The sequence below is a fragment of the Pristiophorus japonicus genome, chromosome 13 (genome assembly GCF_044704955.1).
Source record: "Pristiophorus japonicus isolate sPriJap1 chromosome 13, sPriJap1.hap1, whole genome shotgun sequence".
In the NCBI taxonomy this organism is placed as follows: domain Eukaryota; kingdom Metazoa; phylum Chordata; class Chondrichthyes; family Pristiophoridae; genus Pristiophorus; species Pristiophorus japonicus.
Window position 1 is genome coordinate 128,356,120 of NC_091989.1, and position 12,205 is coordinate 128,368,324.

At 39.8% G+C, this 12,205-nt stretch overlaps 1 protein-coding gene across 5 annotated transcripts in view; it reads right to left on the reverse strand.

The window, feature by feature from the left end:
• fto (FTO alpha-ketoglutarate dependent dioxygenase) overlaps window positions 1–12,205 on the reverse strand; it is a 494,305-nt gene that overhangs the window by 275,181 nt on the left and 206,919 nt on the right. For 3 of the 5 annotated variants that reach the window (XM_070897991.1, XM_070897993.1, XM_070897995.1), the window contains one exon: window positions 10,869–10,988. In XM_070897991.1, the coding sequence (XP_070754092.1) occupies window positions 10,869–10,988 (120 nt within the window). Of the gene's footprint in view, window positions 1–10,863; window positions 10,989–12,205 lie in introns of all 5 variants that reach the window. The other 2 variants (XM_070897992.1, XM_070897994.1) reach the window with 1 other exon arrangement.

Genomic DNA, 12,205 nt, shown 5'->3' on the forward strand with positions numbered 1-12,205 from the left:
TGCTACTAGCTTCAGTAGTTAGGAATGTCTGTTAGTTAAATGATATCATAAAGGCAGTCAAGTGAGGGCAGACAGAGACAGTTTAATTAAGCTCCTTGGTATAACTTTATCTGAAGCTTCAGGCATCAGGCTCAAAACAAGTGTAAAAGTGCACTCGATACTGAATGGCAACAGCAAAAGAAGATACTCTCGACAGCAAGCTCTCCCATTTACACTGGCGTCAGGTTGGCTACAGGTGAATAGCAGCAATATAACCGTCACAGCAGGAGGGGGAAGTTCAGGGAACAATCATTTATCTTGTATTGATTTCTGGAAACTATGTCCTAGATAAATTCTTAGGCAGAATGACTATGCTCCACTTTCTGCCCGTAAGAGAGAAGAAAATGAGTAGTGCCACTGCCTTTGTTTTACTATCATGTTTCACTTTACAAACATGCCGCAGTCGGATTCTTTCAAACAAGAAAATCTAAACAGTTTTATCAGTGTGACTTAGAGATGGTAAAGGTATCACCCGCTTGCTTTGCTGCAGCATGATTTGAAGTCAAGGGGTCAGAACCAAGCACAATTGGACCATTTGGTTTTATCCCAGGTAACCTTCTTTCTCTCGTAATTGAACCTGCTCAATTCGCTCAGAGATTCTGTCAGTCATAGCCACTGTCTGTCATTACTGCAAAATGCTTCTTGTCATATAACACTGACAGAACTGCTGCCACAAGACTCTGAAGAACTCTGGGCACCCAGCAAATAGTGTTGCAGAAAATGAGCCTGAGTCCATTTCTCCAGGCACCATGTTCCAGTACAAAATTAATGATGTTCGAAGCTGTGGCCTAGCAGGTGAAAATGTGCTGCAACAATTATTCTAATGCAGGAATACCACAGCACCAAATGTTGCTGTCAAGGAATGGTTTAATTACCCTGGCACCCATGCCACTTATAATCACCTGTCATTAGTAACAATGCTCGCATCTGTTTACACGTTCTGTCAGAAATGCCAGTCTGCCTCAGCCTAAAGAGGAGACAGATTTCTTAACGACAGAATTTGAAGTTAAAGGTCTTCTCATTGTTTCTGACCAGTACAGAATTGAACTGAAGCCAGGAGCTCTCTTTTCATCACAGCTAATTATATATATGATGAAATCCAAACTGGCTTCTGTTACTTACTATACTGATTCTTTGGCTCCTTCCTAGTACCTGTATCTGATATAGACGATGCAATTGCTCAAAAGAGAATAAAATAGGTATTTCAATATTACAAGTCATGCACTTCCAGTGATGCAGTAGATCAGCTTTCCCTTTAGTGTTTAACTGACGAGAAAATGTACCCTACTTATGAAAATGTGGTTCATTGGTATCCAGTGTTCGGATTTGTTTCCTCAATTCTGGACCCTTTTCAATGTAAAAGTAGTGATTCATGTAAACAAAAATTTAAAACATGTTTTGCAGTACTAACTGTTAATACATATACACATAAATTGGAACTGTTTAAAATTCGTTATAACCTAATCAAGACTGTATTTGGAAAAATAATCAAATGTAATAAGTAACACTTGTGTTTAATTAGCACTACGCACATCAAAGAGTGCCTTAGAATAAATTGCTTTTCAAAGTGCAGTGACTGTTATGAAGGCAAACACGGCAGCCATTCTACATTAATAATGTCCCACAAACAAGCAATGAGATGAATGACTAGCCAGTCAATCAGTTTTTAGGTGGCGTTCGTTGAAGGAGGATATTGGACTGGACTAGGACAACTTCCTGCTCTTCTTTCAATAGTGTCATTGGATCTTCAACTTCCACCTGATTCAGCAGAACTGAATCTGGATTTCCTGCGCTTTGAGTGTCAGCCTAGATTATATGCTCAAACCCTGATGTGGAGCTCTAGCCTACAACATTATGATCCAGCTGTGAGAATAGCACCAAATGAGGAAGAACAAGAAATAATGTGTCAGCCGAGGTACATTTGAGACCTGTTAAAAAGTGACATCAACAAAGTTCTGGGAACATGCTACCCTCCTATAGTTTCAATCATTGGAGTAGTGTGTGGTGAATATAGGAGGCAAGTGAAAATAAAAAATATTCAATTTTGTAAATTAAGTGTTTTCAGTAAGATAATTTACTCCTGCAATGTTAGCAGGTCTTTCTTTCCAATACTCTTGTGAACTTGAGTGTTTTCAACTACACACAATTTATTGCAATTTTTTTTTCAAAAAAAGGCTACTGTCTCAGTCAAATAGAAACACGAGTGAAAGAATATAATAGAGATACAATTGAATAGAAATGGGGCATTTTCGTGATGGTAACGTAAAGAGAGGTTACAACTACACATTTATTAGATGGTAATGTGACTTGCACAGCCCACCGTGTTCAGAGGAGCATTGAGAAAAAGTGACTGAGGAAACATCAGGATCTCCTGGAAATGACCTAACTTTTTTATTAAATAAGAGGGCATTGTTGTTGTTTCATCAGGTTAAGTCACAAAAAACTGGGTTTCCAATGCTGGCTGTGGAAAATCTATCAAGTTTTACAAAGCTCTAAATACTGGAGTTTCACTATATTATAGGTTGAACCTCCCTTACCCAGAACCCTTGGGATCTGGCCTGTTCTGGATAAGGGATTTTTAAAGACGAGGGGTGGTCATGTTAAATTGGATGGTACAAGTACTGAGCACGGGGATATCGGGGCTGGCTGGCTTGGGGCTGGGAGTGCGACAGAGAGATCATGGGGGAGGGGGAGGCGGGATCGCGGGGTCAGGCAGCGAGGAAGGACTTCAATTTGTTCATGTTAAGAGTTCTGCGCATGCGCCACTCGGTGGCCAGGAATGGTTCCGGACAAGGAATGGTTCCGGATAAGGGAGTCCTGGATAAGAGAGGTTCAACCTGTATAGCACTTCAATATTAAATCAAAACCCTCATATTCTTAACTTTTTCCCAAAAAAATCATTTGTATCTTTTTATTTTTTAGCGTTTGGGATTTGCAAAGAAATCAGAAGTATAAAGATTTAAATTTTCTGGTTTATCAGCCAAAACTAGTTGCAGCGTGTTTTTGTGCTGGAATAGGGCATCGAGAGATGATTAAAGCAAGAGGTGCAGACTAGTGCTTTAATCATCGCCAGGTTCCCCATTCCAGATAGAACACCCTGGGGCACTCATTACAACCATTAGTATACATGACAATTTTCAAATTTGTTCTTTCAATGCGGCAATATGCAAGTTTGTTAAGAACTCGCATAGAGTGCAGCTTTTGATCCATGACACTCAGTTTAAGAAAGTGGGCTTTTACACACATTAATGTCTGATCTTTGAACCAGTCGGATTGCTTCTTTCCATTAATCCATGTAGCAACGTGAATTAAACATGTTTTGTGGTTTCAAACATTTTTTTTCCAAATTAATTTTCCTTCCAGGTACTTTTGAATAAATCTTAGCTGAGGGGGCAGGGTGGCGCCATGCTTTTATGGCACTAGGACGTGGGCAAGATTGGCATGACAGGATATGTTCTCTCTTTTATCTTCTCATCTTCTTGGGAGGTATCATTTTACCTCTCCCATCAGGTATATTGGAAGTTTGGCCAAGTGCTGCCGACAATTTCCCAACTCTTACGGAACATTCATGAGCAACGCCCTTGTGATTTTCCAACGTGTGTGGCAGGCTAGCAAAGCTTCTCACCAGCAACACAGATTTGTAAAATTATCCCACTCACCGCCTCTCAATGGCCTCCCCTAAGTGCCAGTTCATCTGGGAAAACATGCATCATTAGAACATAAGAAATGCTAAGTGTGAGAAAAGGCCATTTCGCCTGCCATTGTCGGTCCCACGAATGTTGTAGCTCCTCTATCGTAACATCTGACTCCCTTTTGAATGTCTCTTATGTTTTTGTCCCGACCACCCCCTTTGGCAAATTTATTTCAAACACTTGTCCCTTTCTGAACAAGTTATTCTTAATATTGGTTTTAAGTTTACTTTTTACTCATTTTAAAATATGTCTCATTGTTCTGCTTTCCTGATGTATTCTACAGTATTATATAGTTTATCTATATAATTTGATATTTTATAAATCTTGATAGGAATCACCCTTAACCGCTTCCTTGCTAAAATGTAGTTTGAGCTTCTCCATTATTTCACCTTAACGTATTCCCTTTACACACAGAATCTTGTTGCTCTTCTCTGTACCTTTTTCAATACCTGTGGATTTCTTTTGTAGTGTGGTGACTGAAACTGAACACAACACGCCATGTGTAATCTGACCAGTAAAGCACGAGCATAACCTCTGTATACCTGTACTGCACAGTGATGCATCCCAGCATTCTTTTTTTTTAGTTGCTTCTCCACATTATCCAGACATTGAAAGTGATGTGTCTACTATTATTTGCAAGTCCCTTTCTCAGTCTCCTATGTTAATTCTGTTCAGTTATTGTCTAATTATATGTACATTTTTTTAACTTTAAAATACTATTGTACCACTTCAACTTTCATTTGTCATTTGCCTGCCCAACTGCACAACAGATCTAAATCTTCTTGCAAGCCTTTAGCTGTAGCCTTGCTCTACTATTCTCTCAATTGTAGTGTTTCCAGCAATTGTAGTGTTTCCAGCAATTGTTTCAAGTAAGTTGGTGGTGTCTAGGTCATTTAAGTGAATCAAAAGCAACAAGAGTCCAAGTGCTGACCTTTGGGAAACTCCACCCACACAGTCCGACATTGGGCCGCTCTTGAGTACTTTCTATTTTGTAGCCAACTTTTTCTACCTTAGATTCCTGTGGCTATTAGCTTAAGTAGAAGTCTTTCATGTGGTACTTATCAAATAGCTGTCTGATTAGTCATACAAACTGCATTATCGGAAGTCACGTTATCTACTTTATCTGTTTTGCTGGTAATGATCTTTTACCTCGAATGCCACATTGCTATTGCCACATAGATAATCTTTCAGCCTAATCCTGTGGAAAGCTCTTCTGTTATTTTATCTGCTATTGATAGTCATGTTTGTTACCTTTTTTAAACATGGGTATTTGCTCAACTTCTATTCTTGTGGGACGTCACCAGTCCTCAATGACTCCTGTATGGCACTGGGCAACGCTCCAGAACATTCCTCCTCGGTCTCCTTCAGCACCAGAGGAAAACATGCTATCTCACCCAATCTTAAATCTCTTTAACTATCAAGTGCTTTTACCATATTGACTTCAAAATTCCAATGAAAGTGTGTGTATTACAAAAATTGAATAGCAAATTAGTGTTATCTTACATAGTGAAGATTGCCAGAAAATATTTAATATTTCTACTACAGGGGGTACCCTGTATTTTATTTTGTCCAAATTCATTACCACCACAATTTTAGAGTTCTAATTTCCTCTTTAACTACTCTTTTACTATTGTAAAACTGTAGTGATGTTTTAATATTTTGCTTTATGGACTAGATTTTCTGCCCATTTATCAGCAGTGGTGGAAAATCTAGTACATCTTTTATTATATATGTCTCTAGGGTCCTTTTCCTACCTGTAGTATTTTTAACCTATTTTAGAGTATTCTTGTGCTCCTCCAACAGTTTGGCCCCTCGCTTTTCCCCTGTATGCTTCGTATAGTTTCTTGCTTATTCCGATATTAGTTGCCTAAAGCACCCATTTTGGTCTGTTAGCTTACATTTATTTTCTACAATATATAATTATCTTACAATTTCAACATATAATGGTTTTAAAAGTTACATTTTCCTCAACTGAGATATTTTCAGCAATACTACCCAGTTTAACTTGCATTTATTTGAAAATTATATCATACATATAAAAACCTGTAACACTGTAATGCTTCCAGTACATTGGGATCAATAGTAACATGGCCATGGTATTGACTGTTATTCTTAACTGTTGCGGAGGTGACGCTGTAACCTCTTTCAGCCTATTTTAATAACATCTACTGCCACCAATGACATCACAGCCATGCTCTTCACGCACTCCTGGGTCTCTCCTATACCTCACCTGCTCCCGAATATTATATTTTCATACAGGTTCTTATTGGTACTTATTACCAAACAATATTTAATTATACAATCATTTGTCCCTAAAAGTTTCACTATGGATGCTATCCTGATTCGCTTGTAAGAACCTAAACTATGTGTGAGTTATCCCTAGTGGGATTCTAAACAAATTGGGTCAATCACACTCACTAGTTCTTATTCTGTTGCCTCATTTCCAGTAGGAATATCCAATTTATACAGGCTTGATTGAAGTCACCCATGATTACATTTTCTGTGTATACCTGTCATGAAATGTTATCACTATCCTCCCAGTAGGGGTCAGTATTTTTGTTTATAACTCCTTTATGGGGTATGGTTCTACTTGCACCTGACTGAAGTTATTATTTGTGCTATTTGACCACAGAGAGCCTAATCCCAACCTCACATGTACACTTCTAGCAAAGGTTGCTGATTTTTTTCCACTCCCTAATCCAGAGGCATTGGAACCCCTACCACTACCAGGGCCATCTACTAACTCAGCACAGACGGGTATTGCACTCGAGACCTTCATGGTTTGTATGACATAGTTACTCATTGGATAAGCTCGGTGAATCATCAGGGGAGCCTTTTCTGCCCATTTGTTAACCCAAGCCAAACTATTTCACCTTGTGCCTTTCACTGGGACATCAATTCAGCTTCATTTATTTCAAACTTATTCACCACTTCTCCTGTTTTCTCTATTCTTTTCAATGTCTTACACCCTTACTTACTGAATTCACTCCCACCTTATGGGCTGAGCCATGCTTCTGTAATCCCTAGAACAACATAATTTTCAGTTGGTGCTTATGCCTCTTAACTCAAGTTTGTAGCATTCAGTATTCATGGCACAACATATTATTAGACCAAAGAGCCACATTGCCAGCTGCCTCTTTGTAATATTTTAATACAGTCAACATTCCAAACTTAGAAACAATTAGTTTGGTATTAAGCTTTAAAGGCCAGAAATAGTCTGAAATAGTCAATCACAGCTGGGGACCCGCATGGCTGGAGTTCCCATTCAGTATCCAGAGTTCACAACCAGTATCTAGCGACCCCTCTGAAAGAAAGTACATGTATGTGGATATTAGGTGAGGAGAGGACAGAATCAGACTCGGCTTTTGGTGTCTCCTCACACCTGAATAATCCATCAGCAGTCACTGACTGGACTGAAGAATGGCTACTTGTGTGAGGTACATTTATACTGCCAGTTTAATGTCTGCTTCGCAGCAATGCTAAATTGGCAATGTAAATCCGTAGTCAGGCCCCAACTTATCTCAGGAGTGAAATGATGTTAAGACTCCCTGAAGGCAGTCGTTTCAGATTGCTTCAGTTTGACAGTGTATGGAATGTGAATCCCGTGCTATATCAAACCTGTTTTGCAAGGTGTTCAGCAGGTCTGTTGGATACCTGGGCACTTTGAGTATCTACCATACTCAATTTAAACAGAAAGTTGGGATTTTCCCGTCCCTACTTTTTAAACATTTAAATTTCTGACTGTTGAAAGATTTGTGTGTGTTCACGTGTCCAAGCATTCACAAGTTCTTCCCTAAACAGGACAGTTAAGAGGGTGCTGGAACTCAGACAGATATAAATGCACCCAAGGGTTGCCACACCTGTAAAATCCCACCCCAGTAAGAGGAGAGAGAAAAACACTGGAAAGAAAAGTAAAAAGCATCTATGAAAAATTACAAATTAATTCGGTGAAGAACAGATCCTCTGCGCTTAAATTTGTTAACATGATTTTCTTGTTAAAAGTTTAAATCAGGATCCTTTAATTGTTTTGATTCGGAGGGAGTAGGGGCGGGGGGACATTATGCAGTTTAACAAGTTGTGTACCTCCCAACCCCTGTAATGCCACTCCTCATCATGACAGCAGTAAAGAAAAAGGTCTTCATACCTGCCTACCTAAAGAAGGATCCTGTTAAATAATGAACACAGACAGCTCTGGGACCATACACCTGCACAGCCTGCCTTTTATTGCTTGAAAGGAGAGGCCACAGGGGATAGGCAGAAGGTGCATGTCTGACAGGGCCAGGACAGGCTTCCTCTGTGGTGACAGCCTGGGCCCAGCCTCCTAGGCCTGACCCACCATAATTCCTTCACAATGCAGTGGCAATGCAGCTGACAGTAGCAGCTGCGCCTCCTAAGCGAGATGGATGGAATTTTCATAACTATTTCCCCAAGTTACATTTCACCTTCAAGATAATTTATGAGCTGCTCGGGAGCCTTGAAGAGACAATATGCTTGCCATAAAATTAACTGTAACAGTCTTGTAGGTTATAATTAACAATGGGAGGGTAGCACCAACTGGATGAAACACATGGTATAATTGATGATGAAACTGGGAAATTAAGGAAGCTAACACCATCATTACTGCACACGTCACTCCAGTAAAGCTTGAACCTTCTGAGTGTTAATTACAGCCCCCCGTACCCTGATGTGGGGATGAGCTTCTGAGCTGGGAGGAGACACTTTATTGGCAAGGCCACCTTGCACCTGGGCTGACGTACATAGTATATGCTGCCTGGAAGAGAAATATGAGTCTAACCAACACGATCTCCTGAACATCTGTCGACAAGCCCGCCGTTATTTCCAAATACCTGTATGTGGCTCCTTAGGTGCTTTGTAAGCCAGCTAGACTTGTCCATTCAGGGTTTAGAGCCTCACTTTGCCTTTCAGCGAGCCAATAGCAATTTAACTTAATGAAAAATCTCATTAGTAATGAACGAGGAACAACTGTTCTTTTTCTAAGCTGCTTTCATTAGGCTTCTCTGCACAATTAATTTTAGCAAAGCAGACAGAAGCTCTTTTCACCTCTATACTAACACTCTTAATTCTTTACTATAAAGTCCCAGCTTTCCGAATCCCAGGCCTTTACTTCATCATTTTCTGTAGGCTGCCGATTTATCCAGGTTTTTGTTTTCTCCTGTGGATTCCAAAATAATCTTACAGCTTAGTTTTAAAAATCCTTTCCATTGTCCTTCACAAATACACACATCACAGTGAATAATGAAGAAAAGAAGAACGTATCCTATTTATCCTTGAAAAAGAGGAGGCGTAAGGTTTCAAAAGGGGGAGACGGCGAGAGGAAAATGTTCTGGGGGAATCAAACAACAACTGGTGGCTGTTAAAATGTAGCATTTAATCAAACAGCATTTCTATTGTCTGTAGGAGGGCTCACAGCTATTCAGCACAGCCCCGATTTGTTTCAAAGCTCGCAGACAAAAGTGACACAGGTGAAGGACGGAGGTAGGGAAGCACGAAGGGTCACGGCAAACAAAAGGAATCCAGTATAACTTAAAATGCACTCGGGTCACAGGGCTTCGCGGGCAGCTGAACATCAAGCACAACTAAAAGTCCGACATCTTCATTTAGAGCCAAGCTTCATTCTCAGCATTTTAAGGCTGTGCTCTCAGTTTGAGCATGGTCTGCCTTCCTACAATCAATCTCCTCCTATTCATCACAATGTGAACCTCCCTCTCTCATTCATCATATATTCATCCTCTACTATACTGGCCTCTTTTCCTCTCACTTTTTCTTCTTAATCTATACTTTTGATTCATTATGGGTCAGTAGATCTACATCCACGATGCCTTTTTTTCTGAATCTGTCCTCCCCTAAAAAGGCAGCCTAGAAGCCAGATGGGCATCTTTACAGTCCATTTATCAAGCCCAATGCATCCTGCCTCAATAAGCATTCAGCATGTTTATTGCGCTAATGTGGTAAAGCCTCAGTGTAATCTGCAAATAATTTTCATTATTGTATTCTGACCTTACCAGTCTACAGCAGAGTTCGCACACAGAAACAAACAGATAAATGTGTTCCAAAATCTCACAGCTGGCAGTTTTAATGTTTGCTTGCCATCCGTAACACCTCTCATATTTTATTGACCAAGTAATGACCTTTACTCTGAAAAGGTCAAGAATGCTCAGTTCCAATGGCCTGAGCACCTCTCGAACAGCTATAACAGATTGCCTATCAGAAGCTATGTTCTGGCAAACAAACTGCAGCCTTTACCTCATGTGATGTAGTCACTTTAACACATTCAGGAAGTGGGAGGTTGAGGGCTACTCTTATCAAATCCAGCTGATCCCCTTCACCAGTGAAAGTAAATTGGTGTAATACAACTGCCTGATTTTTTAGAAAAACACAAGTGCTAATTATTTCCTGCTTTGGCACATAGTTTTCCATGTAATGACAACATACACAATGGCCTGATCTCCGCTTCAGCAGCATAGAAGTATCATGGCGGATGTTTTATAGCTTTCAACATTGGGCAGTTGATAGCTACCATTGTTGGTGCTTCAGTCCAGTTGACAGGGATCGCCTCAGCTTCATAACCAACAGTTAACTTAAAGCTTTGATGAGGTAAACTGAGGTGTATGGTAACAATTTGTTGGTGCTACTCTCATGCATCACATGTTCAAGATGGGTCACTGAGTAGGGAAAACATCAAACAAAAAGGGGTCATAGGTGTATCAGCCTCTGGGGCACACTTTCCAGCAAAGTTTCAAGACAAACTCGCCACACTCCAGACATTTTCCTTCAGCTTTAACCTGTATACTGGCTGCTGCTGCTAAGCTTTCACAAAGCACTTCAGCATTTTGTTGATGACCAGACATAGTTTCTTCAGCAGTGGCTTCTGCATTTGATTAAAATGCCCAATGTAAGTAAAGGTTAGCAACATCTGTAGCCAGTTTCCTAAACCCCACCCACCACCAAACCCTCCCTTACAAAAAAAGCCAATAATATTGTCACCTAATTTTAGCATTTACCATCTTTATTGATTTTTTTTCATTAAGAAATTGGTGACGTTAAACAAAACATGCACTACTGGAAACAGCAGTTACTATAAATATCTGATGACTCTGAATGCAGGCCTTACCTTACCATCCAGCTCTTTCTCAGTTCCTGGCGCTCCTCAAGAAATGGCAAAAGACAGCGTATAATTTGGTGCTTTTTTTCTAAAGACCACTCCGCCTTATTGATTTCACACAGCAAAAGCTTCGTCTAAAAAAAATTAAAAAGAGCTGGCAATAAAACTAAAAATTAATAAAATAGCCTATTGGCAAATAAAGCGAGGAAAAAAAATCAATATCATCTTTATTACTCCCTTCTACTATGGACAGATCAATAAAGCAAATGAAGTTAATGATGATCAAAATGGATAATATATTTATTTCCAGTAAATCAATTTACGTGGTGCACTCAGGGTGAACCTTTTCAGTTTTAAATAAATGGCTACAAGTTGGCCAGCACAGCAAAGTTAAGGGTCAAAAGGTTCAGGTAATGTGGAAACCCTGGACAAAGATCTTATCAAGAGACAGATACAGAAAAAACAAAATCATTCTTCACATCTCAATTGCACATCTCACCTAAAAACAACGGACTCAACAACTACCAGAAACTCTGAAAGAACAGGAGTGCTTGCTGTTTTAAACCACACCAACAATTTTCCCTCTAAGATTGTCTGTCTCTGTTTCTTTATTAGTTTAATGAAGGTAAATGACAGATAATTGTCTTCTGAGGCCCCTTGTTCATTTGTTGCTGAGTGAAGCTTTCACATTTTTAAACTTGCATCCCTCTGACTGCGACTGACAGTATGTTTGAGACTACAGGTCAGGAGAACAAACAAACAGTTTGGGCACCCCGATTGCCTGCCTTATCTCACTCTTCTGTTAGCAGAAGACTCGAACAGGACAAATGTTTACAGACTGATGAAAATTTCTTTCCTCTATTTCCTGAAATCACCAAACAAGAGTGACCTCTCCAGTTCCAGATAGCGTACAGGCAGAAGTGAACACAGCCTTTAACAGAAGAGTAAGTGCAGGTACGTTCTAAGCTCAGACCGCAGCATCATTATCTTTCTGGAGAAAGGGTAAATGGACAAGCCTTGGAATAACAGCGCAATCCTAATTGTACAACCCAAGGCTTCTTGGAAGTTCTGAGCAAACAAATTACATTTTCATTTTGGATCTCAAAGTGCTGCTCCAAGTAGTTTTACTTTTTATTTCACGTTGTCTACTAATATAATTTTATTGCAGTAAACATTCAATATGAATGGGAAAACTATTAACACCGCTCTGCATTTTCTCCTGTTCTCTTCCGCAGACAACTGGCAACAATCAATAGATGTGGGTGGCTCAAAACTCCTGGAGTCAGTGGGTAGGGAGTGTTAGAGCCTGCTTACTGTTAAGACATGGTTCCCAATGATAGCTCAGAGGCAA